We start from the raw sequence: 22,231 nt of genomic DNA on the forward strand, positions 1-22,231 counted from the left end.
CAAAATGGCATGCGCTGATGACTGAAAACATTTGCCACACTGGTTTTAGTCACACTTGTTCTAATTTAGCTAGCTTACAATCTCATCATGAATGCAAGCCCATGGCCTGAATGATAGATTGCTTTTTGCAGCTGGGCTATACGGAAGAGTGGCCATTGCTTAAAGAAAGAAATAAGTAAACACGTTTGGTGTTCGCCAAAAGGCATGTGGGAGACTCCCCAAACATATGGAAAAAGGTACTCTGGTTAGATGAGATTAAAATGTAGCTTTTTGGCCATCAAGGAAAATGCTATGTCTGGCACAAACCCAACACCTTTCATCACCCCGAGAACACCATCCCCACCGTGAAGCATGGTGGTGGCAGCATCATGCTGTGGGGATGTTTTTCATTGGCAGGGACTTGGAAACTATTCAGAATTGAAGGATGGCACTAAATACAGGGACATTCTTGAGGGAAACCTGTTTCAGTCTTCCAGAGATTTGAGACTGGGACGGAGGATCACCTTCCAGCGGGACAATGACCCCAAGCACACTGCTAAAGCAACACTCGAGTGGTTTAAGGGGAAACATTTAAATGTCTTGGAATGGCCTAGTCAAAGCCCGAACCTCAATCCAATTGAGAATGTGGTATGACTTAAAGATTGCTGTACACCAGCAGGAACCCATCCAACTTGAAGGAGCTGGAGCAGTTTTGCCTTGAAGAAGGGGGAAAAATCCCAGTGGCTAGATGTGCAAAGCTTATAGGGACATACCCCAAGAGACTTGTAGCTGTAATTGCTGCAAAAGATGGCTCTACAAAGTATTGACTTGGGGGGCGGGGGGGGGGGTGAATAGTTATGCACGCTCAAGTTCAGTTTGTCTTATTTCTTGTTTGTTTCACAAGAAAAAATATTTTGCATCTTCAAAGTGGTAGGCATGTTGTGTAAATCAAATGATACAAACTCCCCCCAAAATCTATTTTAATTCCAGGTTGTAAGGCAACAAAATGCTAGCGCGGGTGAATACTTTCGCAAGGCACTGTACTTAGCTGGCTAGCTATTTAAACAGCTGCCGATTAATTAGGGCCGATTTCAAGTTTTCATAATCGATAATCAGCATTTTTGGACACCGATTATGGACGATTACATTACAATCCACGAGGAAACTGCGTGGCAGGCTGACCACCTGTTACGCGAGTGCAGCAAGGAGCCAAGGTAAGTTGCTAGCTAGCATTAAACTTACCGTATAAAAAAACAACCAATCTTCACATAATCACTAGTTAACTACACATGGTTGATGATATTACTAGGTTAACTAGCTTGTCCTGCATTGCATATAAATTAACAGCCACCGCATTGATTATCATCAAATCACAGCCTACTTCAACTTCGCCAAACGGGTGATGATTTAACAAAAACGCATTGCTGAAAAAAGCACAATCTTTGCACAAATGTACCTAACCATAAACATCAATGCCTTTCTTAAAATCAATACACATGAGTATATATTTTTAAACATGCATATTTAGTTAAGAAATTCATGTTAGCAGGCAATATTAACTAGGGAAATTGTGTCACTTCTCTTGCGTTCAGTGCAAGCAGAGTCAGGGTATCTGCAACAGTTTGGGCCGCCTGGCTCGTTGTGAACTAATTTGCCAGAATTTTACATAATTATGACATAACATTGAAGGTTGTGCAATGTAACAGCAATATTTAGACTTGGGGATGCCACCCCTTCGATAAAATACGGAACGGTTCCGTATTTCACTGAAAGAATAAACATTTTGTTTTCTAAATGATAGTTTCCGGATTTGACCATATTAATGACCAAAGGCTTGAATTTCTGTGTTTATTATATTATAATTAAGTCTATGATTTGATATAGCAGACTGACTGAGCGGTGGTAGGCAGCAGCAGGCTCATAAGCATTCATTCAAACAGTACTTTCCTGCGTTTGCCAGCAGCTCTTAGCAATGCTTGATCACAGCGCTGTTTTTGACTTCAAGCCTATCAACTCCTGAGATTAGGCTGGCAATACTAAAGTGCCTATTAGAACAGCCAATAGTCAAAGCTATATGAAATACAAATGGTATAGAGAAATAGTTGACGCGTCATAATTCCTATAATAACTACAAACTAAAACTTTTTAACTGGGAATATTGAAGAACTGGGAATATTGAACCACCAGATTTCATATGTTCTGGGTAAGGAACTTAAACGGTAGCTTTTTTACATGGCACATATTGCACTTCTCCTTTTTTCTCCAACACTGTTTTGCATTATTTAAACCAAATTGAGCATGTTTCATGATTTATTTGAGACTAAATAGATTTATTTATGTATTATATTAAGTTAAAATAAAAGTGTTCATTGTTCATTCAGTATTGTGTTAATTGTCATTATTACAAATATATATACAGTTGAAGTCAGAAGTTTACATACCTTAGCCAAATACATTTAAACTTAGTTTCACAATTCCTGACATTTAATCCTAGTAAAAATTCCCTGTCTTAGTTCAGTTAGGATCACCACTATATTTTAAGAATGTGAAATGTCAAAATAATAGTAGAGAATTATTTATTTCAGCTTTTATTTTTTTCATCACATTCCCAGTGGGTTAGAAGTTTACATACACTCAATTAGCATTTGGTAGCATTGCCTTTAAACTGTTTAACTTGGGTCAAACGTTACAGGTAGCCTTTCACAAGCTTCCCACAATAAATTGGGTGAATTTTGGCCCATTCCTCCTGACAGAGCTGGTGTAACTGAGTCAGGTTTGTAGGCCTCCTTGCTCACACGCTTTTTCAGTTCTGCCCACAAATTTTCTATAGGATTGATGTCAGGGCTTTGTGATGGCCACTCCAATACCTTGACTTTGTTGTCCTTAAGCCATTTTGTCACAACTTTGGAAGTATGCTTGGGGTCATTGTCCATTTGGAAGACCCATTTGAAACCAAGCTTTAACTTCCTGACTGATGTCTTGAGATGTTTCTTCAATATATCCACATAATAATCCACCTTCATGATGTTTTTTTAGGTGCACCAGTCCCTCCTGCAGCAGAGCACCCCCACAACATGATGCTGTCAGACCCGTGCTTCACGGTTGAGATGGTGTTCTTCGGGCTTGCAAGCCTCCCCCTTTTTCCTCCAAACATAACAATGGTCATTATGGCCAAACAGTTCTATATTTGTTTCATCAGACCAGAGGACATTTCTCCAAAAAGTACGATCTTTGTCCCCATGTGCAGTTGCAAACCAGTCTGGCTTTTTTTGGCGGTTTTGGAGCAGTGGCTTCTTCCTTGCTGAGCGGCCTTTCAGGTTATGTCGATATAGGACTCGTTTTACTGTGGATGTAGATACTTTTGTACCTGTTTCCTGCACCATCTTCACAAGGTCCTTTGCTGTTGTTCTGGGATTGATTTGCACTACTCGCACCAAAGTACGTTCACCTCTAGGAGACAGAACGCGTCCCCTTCCTGAGCGGTATGACAGCTGCGTGGTCCCATGGTGTTAATACTTGCATACTATTGTTTGTACAGTTGAACGTGGTACCTTCAGGCATTTGGAAATTGGATGAACCAGACTTGTGGAAGTCTACAATTTATTTTCTGAGGTCTTGTCTGATTTCTTTTGATGTTAAGCAAAGAGGCACTGAGTTTGAAGGTAGGCCTTGAAATACATCCACAAGTACATCTCCAATTGACTCAAATGATGTCAATTAGCCTATCAGAATCTTCTAAAGCCATGACATATTTTTCTGTAATTTTCCAAGCTGTTTAAAGGCACAGTCAACTTAGTGTATGTAAACTTCTGACCCACTGGAATTGTGATACAGTGAATTCTAAGTGAAATAATCTGTCTGTAAACAATTGTTGGAAAAATTACTTGTGTCATGCACAAAGTAGATGTCCTAACCAATTTGCAAAAACTACAGTTTGTTAACAAGACATCTGTGGAGTGGTTGAAAAACGAGTTTTAATGACTCCAACCTAGGTGTATGTAAACTTCCGACTTCAACTGTATAATTTTTTAAAATTTCATCAACAAAAAAAACACAAAAAAAGACAATTAATCGTTATCGGCTTTTTTGGTCTTGCAAAAAAATCGGTATCGGTGTTGAAAAATCATAATCGGTCGACCTCTAGTCCAGTTACCACAGTCATCAAATCATATGGGCTCCAAGTCTACTCCCACACATGACTACACACACACAGTCACAGGCTGAATGAAAAAAAAGTTGGTATCACTATTTCCGGTAACTGTAGGGAATAACCTACATACTTGACTACTACAAGGGCTCCTGAGTGGTACAGCAGTCTAAGGCACTGCATTTCAGTGCTAGAGGCGTCACTACAGACCGAGGTTCGATTCCAGGCTGTATCACAACCAGCCGTGATTGGGAGTGCCATAGGGAGGCGCACAATTGGCCCAGCGTTGTCCGGGTTAGGGTTTGGCTGGGGTAGACAGTTACTATTAATAAGAATTTGTTCTTAACCGACTTGCCTAGTTACATAAAGGTTAACAAAAATAATTAGACAAGGGCAGGGTAATTACATGGGTTTGCCTCGGCCTGTTTCACAGTCGATTCACTGTTACGAAGGGAAACGCCTGTCCTATATAGGCGAATGTTGGTGTGACCAAACTTCCTTCAAAATCCTTTGTTTAAATCAACAGGGTAGTGTAGACATGAGATCAGTCATCAACAAACGCCAGGCTGCTCCATTTAATCCATCATTAAAATGTCACCAATGCACACAAACAGGGCTGTGGAATCCAGGGGCCACAGAGAGAAATGCTGTCTCACACATTGCTGTAAGAGCAGCAACAGCCTCGACTCTGGGCCCAGCGCCAGCCGAGGACAAAGGGACATTTACTCCCTGAGAACAAGACACATTCCTCAAATGCCCAGCATAGACACACAAGACTAAATGAGTGAATTAATGTAACGTGTTCCGTGTTGTCACGTTCTAAGTACCACAAGCCTCTTGATACCCATGTCTATGAGGCTAGCGTGGACCATACACAGTACACACAAACATGTATAATGCCCAGACTGACAGAGAGCCTACTCCCTCAAACAAATGTCATAGAAAAAAAGTAATATTCCATCAGTAACACTAATGACAGAAATAAGCACTCACTAAAGCTGTAGCACTACATATTATTCATACTGTTGGCAGAAATGCTCTCTGTCCAGTCTTGCTGTGATTTGTACTACACTTGCCCTGCCCTCTTCTACTCCATGATCATGGGCTGCCCGCCCAGAGGTGATTATGGGGTAGATAAACTAAGCTGCCTTGAACCTCTGCTCCTGTGGGGTCAGTGCCAACCAGCTATGCTACTACTCAACCACTGGTTCCACAGATAATGCCAGCCCTAAGTATCTGATACTAGTAGGGAAAAACATGTACCCTGTTCACCTCCAAAAACACTGAGCACTTGGATATCTGATAACATGAGTAGTGAATGCGTCGGTGAATCACACCTTTACTTTGCATTCAGGGTTATACCTGTCTTGCCCGAGCTATGTTCATACACAAGGCATGAGTTAATTACAGAACTGGAATTTGATCAGCACTAAAGTTGTTTTACAGTCAGTGTTGTTGATTATAACTGATGGGGAGCGGTCTATCATGCACTGATCAAAGGGAAAGGTGTTAGGAGAGTAGGCAAAAGGCTGTTTCTATGTGGGGCTCATGGGGTTTCTCCTGCTCGGAAAGCACTTAACATCCATAACAGCACTGTCAACATGTTGGTGATCATCACAAGTTGGTGATTTTAGTTAACCTAAATTGGATTTCTTGTTAAATGCATTGCAGTTAATGCTCCAGGAAATACTAGCTCTACCAGCACGTGTGAGAGACGTATCTGATATCCAGTAACGGACCAGCAGACAGTTAAAATAAGACCAGATAAATGACACTGACGTGACCCAGTCTCATTTCACCCTCTGTACTCATCGTTTGTACCCGCAGATTTAAAATCAGTTCTGTTCTCTGTAGGGCTGACCCCATTTAGTCGACCGATCGATTGTTTGGTCGATAGGCTTTTGGTCGACCAAGATTTCTTTAGTCGAGCAATAGCAAGACACCATAAAACAACTGTCTGATTCACGCCTGTCTGAGTGGACTAATCCATTGTGGAGGCTGTGGGGATGGCACAGTCCATCACTCTGAGATGTGCTACTGAAATTCTATATGGTTATATTATGTCAGAACAGCGGTGCAACATGAATAAAAATGCTATTTCTTCCTCATTGGATAGTGGTCGCTATCCGCGGTTCTGAAACACATCAGTGCGGTGTTGAATTGCCGCCTTTTCCTAGACCATGTTGCTATGTGCATAATAGCAAAGTTAATCAGCACAATGGTGTTGAGAACAATGCGGCGGAGGCAGCAGCAGAATGAGATGGGGGGGAAAACAGCCCTTGCCTTGTCTAAGAAAAGTGAGAGGAAACCAACTTAATTAGCTCTCGTTTTAGAATTAATTTGTTGTTTACACTGTTCCAAATTGTCCGAAAAATTATACCCCCCCCTTTTTCTTGATCTCATTATCATAATTATAAGTTATGTCTTTATCAGTAGTAGGCTTAGTATAGCAGCCTTGTATAACCACCATCGAGCTGTAAGCCTAAGCGCGCATCCTGTTTAGTCTTAATACCATAACTAATTTAGGACTATATTTCAATACTTATGTAGGCTACTGTGTCAATCAATCATTTATTCAAGTCACCACACAGCATAGGAGTCATTCATGATTTAAAACGCAATCAAGCATTTTATTTTTTAAATAAAGCGTACCTTGAATAATTAGCATAAACAATAAAACCGTTCCATTTTGGAAATTGCATTCACCAATGAATGTGACAGTTCTTAGTCTTTGCTGTAATAAAGGCTTAACAAAACATTACAACACTCTCTGGTACACTTATCATTTATTTAGTGTTGTATACATTATCCTTACCTTTTTCTTGATCTCAAGTATTTTCCGCAACTAGTCAAATTTATTCCACACATCTGACTTCCCCTTTACCTCCTGAGCAGCCAGTAAACATTCCCATTTCGAGTTTGTCATGTCCTCTGCATCCATTTTGCTGTTATTGTGTTCAGAGTTTGTTATAGCCAATTTATTGACGTGATTATGATATGCTATAGGGCAGGCCCTATTGGTCACGTGCATGCGATGCATACGTGTCATGTAAAGAGAGCAAGGGTTGAGGGAATAGGGAATGTTTTTCCTAAACAAATGAGGGATTTTGATAACAGAACTTTTCGGGTCAGAAATGGCTGTAATTATGTTGCAGCTTCAGCAACACGGACAGCGCGATTAACATGTTCTGTGGTGGTCGCTGCAGCAGGGAGGAGAGAGACAACGGGTGCAAGTCAGTGTCACTGTCATTTTTTTTAACACAGCGCAATAAGTCTAAGCCAGTCCGGCACAATCAAATCAATTGCAATCCGACTGCCTCTAGTCATTTGTGTCTTAATTATTTCATCAAACAGTGTGCTTAAACCATTAGACAAGCTCAGTGCATATGGTTGATTTGATTAAAACACATAGGATGTGTCTATATATGGAAAAATACACATTTGAACATTTCTACCAATCGATTAGTCGAAAGAACAGACGACTGACTCTTGGTCAACCAATAATTGTTGTCGGGGCCAGCCCGACAGCAGTTCTCTGCTCTCTTGGGATGTCAAGTGTCTGGAGATTGCTGTGGGATTTTGACAGTTTAATTATGGTTGGGCTTATTTTTGTGCCCTCCTCATCCTGCCAGTTGAGATGTGTGTTAATTACGCAAACTAGCCTCAGCGGGGAGAGATGAGACAGTGCTGATTTTGTTGTTTTCCCAACCTTGAGGGAACACAGTTCTAAACGCTGCAGATAGAAAAAGCAGCATGTATGTTCTTTCTCTGAACATTCTACAACATGTCTGCCATTGCAACCCATTGAATGGGAGCTTGGTGGTCTGGTGACTCCAGAGCTGATTCCTGCATTCCTTCCTGTCTGCAACACTACACATCCATGCCCCCACTATGTGTTGGACTAGTGCTGCCTGGGAAACCTTTAATAGGTGGTCCTGTGAGTGTTCCCAATCTGCACAAGGCACGGCCGGGGGTTGGATTAGCCCCAGATTAACAGCATTATAGTGGCAGGGTGACATGCAGACTGGCTGTCTGCTGGAGAACTAGGCTGGTTGCCCAAACCCAGAGGGGACGGAAAGGGCTGATGAGAGAAAACGGCAGACAAGCTGGACAGGGACTACTACAGCAAGGCAAATCCTTCTACAATGCCAGACAGACCAGACACTCTTTTGCTCATGCAAGCACGCACACACTTCATCAAACCCCTTTCAACCCCTTGTAATCTTGTGTTCAACACATATCGTAGGATTGGGCGACCCTCTTTTTAGAGCAGTGTGTGTAGTGACCAGCTACACAAGCGGTACACCGTCCCGCTTCCTCAGACTGAGCCCTTGAGATTGAATGACACCATGGATGCAGGAAATCCTCCTTGTGACCCAATTCTGACAGATTGGTCACTTCAATTGACATCCGGCATCCGACATCATGACATCCGGCGCCGAAACGAGATGGCCGCCTCGCTTCGCGTTCCTTGGAAAATATGCAGTATTTTGTTTTTTTATGTGTTATTTCTTACATCGGTACCCCAGGTAATCTTAGGTTTCATTACATACAGTCGGGAGGAACTACTGAATATACGATTAACGTCAACTCATCATCGTTCCTACCAGGAATATGACTTTCCCGAAACGGATCCAGTGTTTTGCCTTCCACCCAATACAATGGATCTGATCCCAGCCGGCGACCCTGTGCGACGCCGTAAAAGGGGCAAACGAGGCGGTCTCCTGGCCAGGCTTCGGAGACGGGCACATCGCGCTCCACTCCCTAGCATACTACTCGCCAATGTCCAGTCTCTTGACAATAAGGTTGATGAAATCCGAGCACGGGTAACATTCCAGAGAGACATCAGAGATTGTAACGTTCTCTGCTTCACGGAAACATGGCTAACTCAAGAGACGCTAACGGAGTCGGTGCAGCCAGCTGGTTTCTTCACGCATCGCGCCGACAGAAACATACATCTTTCTGGTAAGAAGAGGGGCGGGGGTGTATGCCTTATGATTAACGAGACGTGGTGTGATCATAACAACATACAGGAACTCAAGTCATTCTGTTCACCTGATCTAGAACTCCTCACAATCAAATGTCGACCGCATTATCTACCAAGGGAATTCTCTTAGATTATAATCACAGCCGTATATATTCCCCCCCAAGCAGACACATCGATGGCCCTGAACGAACTTTATCTGACTCTTTGTAAACTGGAAACCACACACCCTGAGGCTGCATTCATCGTAGCTGGGGATTTTAACAAGGCTAATCTAAAAACAAAACTCCCTAAATTCTATCAGCATATCGATTGTGCTACCAGGGCTGGTAAAACCTTGGATCATTGTTATACTAACTTCCGCGACGCATATAAGGCCCTCCCCCGCCCTCCTTTCGGAAAAACTGACCACGACTCCATTTTGTTGCTTCCAGCCTACAAACAGAAACTAAAACAACAAGCTCCCGCGCTCAGGTCTGTTCAACGCTGGTCCGACCAATCTGATTCCACGCTTCAAGACTGCTTTGATCACGCGGATTGGAATATGTTCCGCATTGCGTCCAACAACAACATTGACGAATATGCTGATTCGGTGAGCGAGTTCATTAGAAAGTGCATTGACGATGTCGTACCCACAGCAACGATTAAAACATTCCCAAACCAGAAACCGTGAATTGACGGCAGCATTCGCGTGAAACTGAAAGCGCGAACCACTGCTTTTAACCAGGGCAAGGTGACCGGAAACATGACCGAATACAAACAGTGTAGCTATTCTCTCCGCAAGGCAATCAAACAAGCTAAGTCCCAGTACAGAGAGAAAATAGAGTCGCAATTCAACAGCTCAGACACAAGAGGTATGTGGCAGGGTCTACAGTCAATCACGGATTACAAAAAGAAAACCAGCCCCGTCGCGGACCAGGATGTCTTGCTCCCAGACAGGCTAAATAACTTTTTTGCTCGCTTTGAGGACAATACAGTGCCACTGACACGGCCCGCTACCAAAACCTGCGGGCTCTCCTTCACTGCAGCCGAGGTGAGTAAAACATTTAAACGTGTTAACCCTCGCAAGGCTGCAGGCCCAGACGGCATTCCCAGCCGCGTCCTCAGAGCATGCGCAGACCAGCTGGCTGGTGTGTTTACGGACATATTCAATCAATCCTTATCCCAGTCTGCTGTTCCCACATGCTTCAAGAGGGCCACCATTGTTCCTGTTCCCAAGAAAGCTAAGGTAACTGAGCTAAACGACTACCGCCCCGTAGCACTCACTTCCGTCATCATGAAGTGCTTTGAGAGACTAGTCAAGGACCATATCACCTCCACCCTACCGGACACCCTAGACCCACTCCAATTTGCTTACCGACCCAATAGGTCCACAGACGACGCAATCGCAACCACACTGCACACTGCCCTAACCCATCTGGACAAGAGGAATACCTATGTGAGAATGCTGTTCATCGACTACAGCTCAGCATTTAACACCATAGTACCCTCCAAACTCGTCATCAAGCTCGAGACCCTGGGTCTCGACCCCGCCCTGTGCAACTGGGTCCTGGACTTCCTGACGGGCCGCCCCCAGGTGGTGAGGGTAGGTAACAACATCTCCACCCCGCTGATCCTCAACACTGGGGCCCCACAAGGGTGCGTTCTGAGCCCTCTCCTGTACTCCCTGTTCACCCACGACTGCGTGGCCATGCACGCCTCCAACTCAATCATCAAGTTTGCGGATGACACTACAGTGGTAGGCTTGATTACCAACAACGACGAGACGGCCTACAGGGAGGAGGTGAGGGCCCTCGGAGTGTGGTGTCAGGAAAATAACCTCACACTCAACGTCAACAAAACAAAGGAGATGATTGTGGACTTCAGGAAACAGCAGAGGGAGCACCCCCCTATCCACATCGACGGGTCAGTAGTGGAGAAGGTGGAAAGTTTTAAGTTCCTCGGTGTACACATCACGGACAAACTGAATTGGTCCACCCACACAGACAGCGGCGTGAAGAAGGCGCAGCAGCGCCTCTTCAACCTCAGGAGGCTGAAGAAATTCGGCTTGTCACCAAAAGCACTCACAAACTTCTACAGATGCACAATCGAGAGCATCCTGTCGGGCTGTATCACCGCCTGGTACGGCAACTGCTCCGCCCACAACCGTAAGGCTCTCCAGAGGGTAGTGAGGTCTGCAGAACGCATCACCGGGGGCAAACTACCTGCCCTCCAGGACACCTACACCACCCGATGTCACAGGAAGGCCATAAAGATCATCAAGGACAACAACCACCCAAGCCACTGCCTGTTCACCCCGCTATCATCCAGAAGGCGAGGTCAGTACAGGTGCATCAAAGCAGGGACCGAGAGACTGAAAAACAGCTTCTATCTCAAGGCCATCAGACTGTTAAACAGCCACCACTAATATTTAGCGGCCGCTGCCAACATACTGACTCAACTCCAGCCACTTTAAAAATGGGAATTGATGGAAATTATGTAAAAATGTACCACTAGCCACTTTAAACAATGCCACTTAATATAATGTTTACATACCCTACATTACCCATCTCATATGTATATACTGTACTCTATATCATCTACTGCATCTTGCCATCTTTATGTAATACATGTACCACTAGCCACTTTAAACTATGCCACTTTATGTTTACATACCCTACAGTACTCATCTCATATGTATATACCGTACTCTATACCATCTACTGCATCTTGCCTATGCCGTTCTGTACCACCACTCATTCATATATCTTTATGTACATATTCTTTATCCCTTTACACTTGTGTGTGTATAAGGTAGTAGTTGTGGAATTGTTAGGTTAGATTACTTGTTGGTTATTACTGCATTGTCGGAACTAGAAGCACAAGCATTTCGCTACACTCGCATTAACATCTGCTAACCATGTGTATGTGACTAATAAAATTTGATTTGATTTGAAATTGGACAGGGACTCAGATTCAGCCAAACCTAATAGGAGGGGCTTGCAGACTCCCTGGCCGGGATTGCATCATTGTGCTGCTTTAATAAATTTTTCTTTAGCACAACCCACCAATGAGTCATTTTACTACTCATACTACTTTATCCTTTAGGTTGATCTGAAATGTACCATATTTCAGGCAACAAAAGTGACTCCTCAAACCACCCACTGACTCACCAATGAGTATGTCTATAGTCAGTGTGGGTGTATAGCCAGAGCATGCAACTCAATGTCTGTGTATTCGTGTGCTAAGCATGTGTTATCTGAAGCCTATGAATGAATGGCCATCTGATCCCAGCCCTACAACAACTTTCAGGCTAAAACTTTGAGTCAGGGATTCTACGCTGGTCCCTGGTACACAGAGCACTGATCAAATCCCCTCTGAAAAGGCCCAGCTGTCTAACTGCAAAGCACTTCAGTGAGAAGCTGCTCAATTATTGATTGTATATGCAGTACTCTCCAATCAGACTATAAAAGGCCTTTGGCTATAAGGCAATAAAAAGGCAAGCGACAGGGGATTGCTACGGAAATAGTTACTGGCCTTCAACTGACTTCTAAGCAAGATAAACTCCTACGAACATCAGTTGACCCGAGTGATAAATTCATAACAGTATGTTTTGAAATAGTATAGTTTGCAATCCATACTTGCTTAATTTCTGTTTGGCTCACAAATCGTCAGCTATCCATTTGCTCTTTGACCATAGCAGTAAAACTAAACAAATGATTATTAAAGCATTTGGCAAGGAGGTTGCTAGATCCTTGGCAAGGATGTGGTCTTACTACTTAACTTACCACACGCACACCTTTTAACGTGCAACTAAGACGAAGCAGAATAAACAATAACACATGAATGCCAAAATGGTTTAACAAGTGTTTTAGCTAACTTGGCTGGATGATCTAGTAACGGGATCTAACGTTAGTTGGATCATATGATCATCAATGTCATGGTGGGAAAATGTATGACATGGAACTAGTCATTGAATTTGACCAGTCTCACTTCAAACTCACCAAAATAGGAATCTAGTTAACTGGTTTTCTAATTTGATAATTCAACCAGTGGTTGACAGCGTTGATTGCTAACGTTAGCTAGTTACCCGCTCTATCACGATGGCGTGCTGGCAGCTAGCTGGTTAACAATACGGTTGCTTTCACAGGCATCGCTAACATTGGCTAGCTAAACGAGCTAAAGAACAATACAAATGCATTGCTGCTAGCTAGCTAATTTTCGCCACAAACTGTCACCTGCTAATAATAATAACTCACGTATTAGCGTGACAAATGACTGCTAGTAATGTTAGCAGTGGAATGAAACAAGCATCTGTACAACTCGTGCGATGTAGCTGCCTAGCTACCATTACTAGCAAGCTGGCTAGTTACGTGGTTACCAGAATCAGGGCGATTTATCATCCACGTTAACCAGCTAGGGAACGTTAGCTAGCTAGGCTTAAAACTAGCTAACGACGTTTAATACCAATCGGTTCAAAACTCTGTGCAGGCAGGAGTACTTTATAAAATACTGAATCTTACTTTGATAAAGGTGAGTCAATAAATCCGTATTTTCTGTTCATTCATTCATGGTTGTTTTAATAGTGAGAGAGGCATACGCTACCGTGGCATTTGATTGTTCACAACGTACTTTCCTTAAAGAAAGGAATCGAAATGGACACGCCCTTGATGATGGGGCTTGGAGTCCACTTTTCAAGACAGACACACCATTGGATGTTGATGGTCATCAATCTTAGCGTAGACGAACAGGATTGGTTCAGCTAAGTGCGTCACGTTTTCCCGACGTTTTGGTATACGATAGAGGATTTCTAAACGCCCATTGGATAATATCTCTGTCTGTTTTTGTGGGTACGTTTTCCCCCGCCCTGGTAGCGTACGTTCCCGCCTCTAAATGTACATTTTTATATATTTTTCACACAGGGGCGTGTACATTTCGCATGGACCCCAATCATACTTTAACAAAAAAACTAATTTTCACATCTTGTCTTATCATCAGGGGAATGAAAAACTGCCCAGCATTCATAACCAATTGGGAAGATGGTATATTTACCACATATGACTGGGAAAAATCCACTTGAACGTCCCTATGCACACACACTGGAGTCTACCCACACATTCACACTGACACCCCAACACACGCACACAATACGTCCATACACACATGCATGCTGACGCCAAACACACAACACTGCTACTGTCTATTATCGATCATGTTGCCTAGTCACTTTACCCCGGCCCTACTATATGTAGACAGCTACCTCAATTACTAGTACTCCCAGTATATAGCCATATTACTTTTACTCGTTATTGTTATTCGTTATTCTTTGTGTATTTATTCCTTGTGTCACTATTTCTATGTTTATTTTTGTATGTTTCTTTCTTATCTTTATCTTTGACACTGTGTCGTTGGGGAAAAAACCTGTAAGAAAGCATTTCACTGTTAGTCTACACTTGTTATTTACGGAAATGGTATTTCCAACTGGTAATTACTAGTGGAAAACTCATCTATAATCCCTGAGCTCTGAATTCTCCCACATGCTGACCTCTGATGTCACTTACTAAGGAAATGACCTCAACAACAGCATTTAACAACAACAACAGCATTTAACAACAACAAAACATTATTTATAAAAAGCAATCTATATATTAATATGTTTTTTTATTACTATAATTTGTTTACAGGCATAATATCTGTACTTTTAGTTTATGGTTGAAGCAGATTGTTGGCCATTGGCCAATCGGCGTTTCTCAATGAGTTCAAAGCATGTAAATGAATGCATGCATTCAACTGATATTTACGACTTCACAACTGATAATTGCCACCTTCACACTTGGTTATGAATGCAGCAATATCCAGGGCAGTCAGACTGCATTTAGGCTGCACAATTCTGATCTTTTCCCCACTAATTTGTCTTTTGAATAATCACACCAGATATTTTGGCTGCCTGTGTAAAAATATCAGAATTTGTCTGCCTGTGCAGCCATAGACAGGTAGACCAATTCTGATCTTTTTTTCACTAATTGGTCTTTTGACCAATCGGTTCTGTGAAAAAGATGTGATTGGTCAAAAGACCAACTAGTGGAAAAAAGATCGGAATTGGGCTGGCTGTGTGAACGCAGCCTCAGTGTTGCATTCAACTTAGGTAAGACAACCACATTTCACACAGTCATTGCAAGTAAAACTTTCCTCAATAAAGCAGCTATCAGCAAAATCAGTGCTTGTAAGAAAATACAATTGTGTCAGAGTGCAAGATACAGTATGTTTGATGGAACATGTTACTTCGATTGGCTGAAAACTATGAGTCAAATTATACACTATGGTCTAATGTTCAGATTGACACTTTTGAATTTTCATATTGGGCTATACCTAAGTCTGTACCCAAAAAATGTAATGGAAACAGCAATAGTCTCTAACATGTCAATTATGGGGTGCCCTGCCCTTGTAAAGGCCTTGTTTCAGCATCTGTTTCAAATACCCAAGATGATTCAGCAAGAGAGCACAAAGCAGGCCTAGCTAGACCAACTTCACTGACCCTAAGCCCACTACAGTCTGCCCTGAGGCAAAGTTCATCTGGGCAAGCGTCACTGTTGTGCTGCAAAGAGACTGCATTCACATGGCACATTGGTTTCCATACTGCTCAGACTCTACCCCTATAAACTTTTCACCCCCTGTAAGCTCTGTCTGAGTGCCCTTTTCATAGGCCTTGATGTGGTAACAGACATCAAAGGCCCTGAGCTGAGCCACAGAAATACATCAGATTCAGGAATGTAAACAGAGATTGTTTGGAGGAAACAATTGCAATGAAAAGTAGACCTTGATGCGTTTTTATTCATACTCAACACATGATTGTCGTGCTTTGGGCTTCATGTTTTTGAGGGATCAAATAATGTTTTGATCTGTTCTTATGTTCACAGGCTCCAGCAGTCGACAGACCACTATCTAAGACCACCCACAGCTGCAATGGATGAATTGCTTCATGTCATGTAAGTAATTCCTCTAAAACGTTGAAATGGCTTGATATGGAGTGATCATTTGATAAGGATGGCTAGAGAGGAGAAATGTTGTGCTTATGCATGGAAGACAGCAGCAGCGCCAGTACGTGTGTAGTGTGTAGTGTATACCTTATGTGTGTGTGACCCAGGTGTTCAAACTCACCATGATCACCAGACATCATATCTCCCCTGCTCACTGTTGTGTAATGGGTATGGATGAGTTAGTTGGCACCAGTCCAGTCTTGCTGCATCACCCTCCCCTACCAACCCCACTGGGCTGGTAGGTCATTCAGTGCCACCAGCCAGAGACCGAATCTGTCTCACCCTGTTTGTGTGTAAGTGCATGCGTTACTGAGTACATACCCTTTACAACGGAAGAAGTACAGTCCCTCACATCCTTCATATTAATTTCCCTTCTGCTGGATTTGAAAATATACATCAATGCATGTGGGAATCTTACATCATAGTCCTTATCTTGCAGATACTAAATTATTTGTGAATTGAGCCCAGGGCCCATCCCCCTCATACGCCCAGGGCCCAGCCCACCTCCTTCCTGAGCCCAGGGCCCAGCCCATCCCCCCATCCTAAGCATTACAGTACACTCACTGGGGCTGGAGGTGTAGGTGCAGCCGGTGGTGGTGGGTGGAGGTGAATCAGAGTCCACTGAGGCGGTGTCCTCATCCTGGGAGCAGCCGGCCTGGATAGCCCGCAGGTAGCTGTGGCTGCGGGAGCGAAAGCACGTCGGTGTGGGCAGGTTCAAAGCCTCCACCGCCTGGGACTCCCCCTCGCAGTACAGCGAGCGCCCGCAGCCCTGCCCACACACCTGAAAGAACACGTGCAGGTTGACACGTTGGGGGCGGGGACTTAGGCGACTGCTAGCCCGCCACCGCCTGTGAGGCGAAAGCAGTGCAAGTCTCAGGTGGCAGGGCATGCTTCTGGAGTAAGGTAGTGGTGTATGGTAGGAGAGTGGGAAGGATCCTGTTTCCCTCAGCTCACAAGAGCCCAATCAAAAGGACTGTTAGATTTACCAAAGAAACTCATGCACTGATTAAGGACAGTATCACTATCTCCAGAGGAAAATGGGTACAGGAGTTATCATGCACAGTCAAAATTGTACTTAATGAAACGGATTGATCAAAAGTAAGCTACTTCAATAACCATGTTGAAGATATCTCATTATATCAATATTCTGTTTGAGCTTTGTGTTCACTGATAGAATCTGTGTACTCACTGTATTGTATCTGTGAAATACCACATAGAATGTTTAATCAGTGATGACAAGCCAGCGGCGTCAGATTTCCCTTTCCTCATCCCTGGAGCTAATGCAATCACTTTGACTGAGGAATCAACAGCCTCCCACTACAAGCTGTCCACTCTCTCCACATCATAGTCGTAGTGGTTGTGGTGGTGTCTGATTTTGCTCAGCTCAGCGACGCTATTGATCTACAGGACTTGTTTATTGGTGTAGCACATTTACAGGCTCTGGCGTTGACAACATGACACTTTTCCACAACAGCAGATTCACCAGCAGAAATATATCATAATACAACTGTATAGGCTGGACAGGAAGTAGGTATTGTAGAGAGACCGACCAGCTGAGTCAACTTCACCTGTCCACCCTGCGATAAGAGCTTGTTTCACTGTTCAAACAGTGCCAGAGTGGAGGAGGAGGAACAATGATAGCCTATTACGCCCCAGACTTCAATACCAGGCTGCTGTGATGTTCAAGGTTTTAATGATGTTGGTAGCAGGTAGAGTCCCTGTTTGTTCGTCCTGCTTTTCATTGCAGTGTGAGGAGGATGCTGGTGCCAGAGTTGGCACATGGTCATCATTGTATCCCCCAAGAAAGAAAGGAGATGTAACAGGGATGCTCAGTATTCAAAATACATTTTTAAACTTCATTCAAATCAAATGATGAAACTTCACACCATTTCATGATATTTACAATTTTTTCCTTGGTTGATGCTTATCTGTTATTTGATCCATTAGAATCTTGCAATACTTAGCACGCAAGCTGATATTGTCTGTACTCCTTTTTATACCCAATGAAAAGCCTTGATGGAAAGGCATCGATGTGTTACAACCTCTCCTGTATTAGATTTTATGCACAGTTACCGCCATGAACAACAATGCAGATCCTTTGAAGCCTCTTCTCCTGCTAAGGCAGCCATTGTAATCCATCAGATATCAATCCTGATAAAACACTGCAGTTCATTCATAAAAAAACTTGCTTTTATCCCAAAGAGAGATTTTCTTGTCATCTCCCAAATTCAATTAATGAAATATGATTTGATAATAACAAAAGATTCCTGTAAGAGGTAGAGGGTAATTTAACTGCTGTCATCTGTAATATGATGCTATTTTAACTCCATGAGCATATGTGGCGTCGGGTCTTCCATCTGAAAGGAGCCTGGTGGTCTTGATAAAAACCTAGGCTCATGTCTAAAAATTACTTTCAAACATCATTCCTATTCCTGTCTCTTCTGGCTTACTGAATGTTTAACCAACCAGCATCTCACCACACACATCATCTGAAATATTCTATCCCTACCTGCAGTCACAGACAGAGGATTCTGCTGGCTCTGCAATGCACCATGCTGTCAACATCCTATTCATTTCTGGTTGTTGTTTCAGGCTTGAAGCTTGTCCACACTGAAGGTCTTTGCACTGACTGAGGGCATTCTTTATGAATAATTCATTTTATTCAGTAGTACCTACATCTGTCACACTTCTGTTGTATTTGTTGTATGGGGGTATTATTCCCACACACACTGACAGGCCTGTTTTAGACCCTGATGAAGAGTGTCCTGAGTAATAGAGAGAGTGGACTTACATACCTGCCCACTGCTCATCATGCCCCTGCCCAGGGTAGAGTAGCTCTGGTGGAAGTCTTTGCCATCGTCCCAGTGCCGCATGGCCATCGGGGGCTCTCCTGGGCTCACCAAGCAGTCCAGGTTGTCCAGGCTCCGATTGGTAGAGAGCTCTCTCAGAGAGGGGAGACAGCTACAGGGAAAGGGGGGAGAATTAGCTGCTGAAATTACCCCTCAACAGTATGGAAAATACTTGGATGAAGGGTGGGGAGGAAACGTGACGTCTTGGGTTGATGAGAACCGCTGGTGCTGGAGCATCAATTTTCAGTGGATGCTTTGAACCTTCCCCAAACCTCTTGTGATTTTGTGAGATTAAATACCAGTGAGATGAGAGGATATTGGGGTGTAGCTGGGTATCAAAATGACAGCACAGAGGAAACATTGAGTCGTCAGTAAACATCAAAACAAAAGGGAGCAAATTTGAGTTATTTTTTTGCTTTGTAATCATTAATGGAATCTGCTGAGACGGAGAGATTGTTTCCTCTGTTCTGACTTGTCTCTCAAGAAGGCACCTGTTAGTGGGAATGTGTGTGCCGGGGTGAGGGTGGAAGGGGTTTGTATGGGGGATCAGTGGCTTATAATGAGAGACATGACTGGATTGGCTGTGGCTGGGATACTAACACACCACTCGGAGCACTTGGTAATATATGCGGCGTGGGAAGGGGCACGACACAAAGCACTGGGGTGGTTAGAGAGAAGCGGCAGCAGCGGTGGGCATGTGTGAGTGGAGGGCCGTGCTGCCCCCCTCCATAAGACACTGACCTGGCCAAATGCTGCATTGAGCATGCACTCTGTAGCGGAGACCACAGTACCCCATTATCCTTCAGCATGAGAGAGTAACAGCGAGGCCTGCCGGTTTGGGTGGTGGGGAACATGACAAAAAATTTCACCTTTTTGACCTCAAATGGAAACTTTTGGTTACCTGTTGCTGGTAGGTAATTACCTTTTCCTATAAATGAACATCCCCTAAGAACATGTTAAGCTGATATGTACTCCTAATGAACAATGTTGCAGCCGGCAGGTTTTACCTTGCATATACTGTAGAAACTGTTCCACATCAGTGTCAGGATTCTGCCCCCTGCTGTCCATTTGTGGTGGCCACTTTAATTGAATTGTATTGTTATATTCAACTCTCTTTTAGAGCAGGCAGGTTTCCATGCAGGGTGTCTGTAGCTACTTCTCTATAAAATACGTTCCCTCGGACATCCCATGTTATCTGTTCTGTCATGACATAGATTGATAAGGAGAAACAAACCCCTCAGCCGAGACATATCTAAACAGTATTAACTACAGTATGATCTACATGCATATTTCCTCCTGAGGCTGTTTCACTCACTTGTGCAGAGGTGGTGGAGGCTGCTGCTCGCTCAGGGACTGATGGGTGGCCTTCAAGTAGCTCTGGCGGCGGGCAGCTGTTTTGGGTGAGGGTTTGGGGCTTCCCTCAGACTCCTCGCTGTCCTGGTCCACGTCCCCCATGGCCTTGACGTAGCTGCCACTACGCATCCTCCGGCAGGGGATCTCCAGACCCCCGGGCCGGCCCCGGCCCCCCAGCGTAGCACTCCAGTCCCCCAGGGGAATCTACAGACAGCATGAGGCCACAATGAGTCACCAAACCTTCAACTCCACTTTATCACACAGTCTTTTAACTAGCTTAATGAGAGAGACCTTGAATGGGTCATTTCATGTGAATGTACTGTTTGTGTATTTGAAATGAAACTATTTGAATAATGGGATTATAGACTGTAAATGTCAAGATGCTGCTGCAGTAGTTAGAAAGGGATTCAAATGAATTAGGTTTTAAAACAAATCTCCTAATTTCAGGGAACAGTAAAGCTGTGAGGGGAATTAGTGGGTGCAGTGAATGCTATTGCCTGCATAATACTCACTTGGCCTCCTACCTGGAGGTACTGACAGGTCAGGTCCTGGTGACACGACTTGGTTTTGAGCAGCGTCCTGTTGACTGTGGCTGAACCCTTCTGGAGCACCTGCCTGGCCTGGCTGAGGGTCAGTGTGGACCAGGAGCCTCTCTTCACCAGGGTGCTCTCCCTGCCTCCTCCTCCCACCAGCTCCCCTCCCCTGGTCCCTGCCAGCGCTTGCGGGTAGGCCAGGTACTTCAGGTCGCTGCTGCTCTTGGAGGCCTTGAGTGTGTGAGCAGAGATGGTGTTGTAGCCATGTGGGAGGTGCCTGGGAGGGGCCTGGCTGTCCGACACCGCCCTGCCTAACGTCATCATGCTAAGTGGGTTACGGTAGCCCATGGCGATAGTGCCAGCTTTGGTGGTGGTGTCACTCTCCAGGGCATTGTCTGAGCTCCAGAGTCCCAGTGCATTCTGCCTGCTAGGTTGCTGCTTCAGCGTCTCAGTCTTAGCCCTGTCTTTACTCTTACTCCTGCGGGTCTGCCTGGTCCCCTCCTCACCTCCACCTGTAGTGCTGTTCATGTTGCCCTTGACCACCGAGCCCTCCAGGGATTGGGACTTGTTGAAGAGCTTCTGGACAGAGTGCATAATGTGACGGATACGTCCGGGACTCTCGCTGCGCTGCTTGGCCACCCTGCCCCGGTGGAACTGGAGGGTACTGAAGCCATCCCTTTGCAGAGGTAGGTGCTTCTCCAGCTGGTCCAACAGGTTAGATGGCAGCCGGTTCATCTTGGCCGCTGCTGCAGAGGAGATGGTAACTGATCCACTGGTGATCATGGGAGCCCCTCTAAGACCCAGGCCCATGGACATGGAGGTGGACAGGGTGCCCGCCCGGCTGCCCACAGGCCCACCCCCGGCAGGGACCATGTAGCCCTGGGAGTAGTCCGGGGAGTAGTCAGCCTGCTCTTGTTGGGAGGTGAAGTGGAGGCGGGGGAAGGTGCTGCTGTTGGACATCTGGTTGAGGGGCAGCAGGCACTCCGAAGGCAGGGATTGGGGGTTGGGGCCCTGGTAGAGTTGGTGGGGGTCCAGGGTGCCGTAGTGGTTCATGGTGGGGCTCAGAAGGAAGGGGCCGTGGGCGTCAGAGGTCAAGGGGTACAGTGGCTTCTTTGGGGCCCCCGATGGCTCACAGGAGTCCGACAGGTGACGGCTGCGATTGGGTCCTAACCCTTTCATGGTTGTCACAGCGCAGGTCTGCTGCTGCCCTTAGAACATGTCTCCAGCTGGGGCGCGTTTACAGCCCTGGAGGGCTCATCCTGGAACAGAGAGGAATATGATATCTTTTAGAATATACAGTATGAGAAAGAGGACGTTAACGTAAGAGTTAGTGGGCTGATAAGAGTTGTATTGCTTCTCATTAAAATTGA

At 44.6% G+C, this 22,231-nt stretch overlaps 1 protein-coding gene across 1 annotated transcript in view; it reads right to left on the reverse strand.

Moving 5' to 3' along the window:
- The window catches only part of LOC139542563 (disks large-associated protein 4-like), a 171,239-nt gene that overhangs the window by 10,857 nt on the left and 138,151 nt on the right, over positions 1-22,231 (reverse strand). The window contains exons 2-5 of the mRNA XM_071348147.1: positions 20,841-22,120; positions 20,291-20,532; positions 18,922-19,087; positions 16,691-16,907 (exon numbers count right to left, since the gene is read on the reverse strand). Coding sequence (XP_071204248.1) covers positions 16,691-16,907; positions 18,922-19,087; positions 20,291-20,532; positions 20,841-22,040 — 1,825 coding nt within the window. The 5' untranslated portion in view covers positions 22,041-22,120. The remainder of the gene's footprint in view (positions 1-16,690; positions 16,908-18,921; positions 19,088-20,290; positions 20,533-20,840; positions 22,121-22,231) is intronic.

The sequence above is a fragment of the Salvelinus alpinus genome, chromosome 17, assembly GCF_045679555.1.
Source record: "Salvelinus alpinus chromosome 17, SLU_Salpinus.1, whole genome shotgun sequence".
Taxonomy (NCBI): Eukaryota; Metazoa; Chordata; class Actinopteri; order Salmoniformes; family Salmonidae; genus Salvelinus; species Salvelinus alpinus.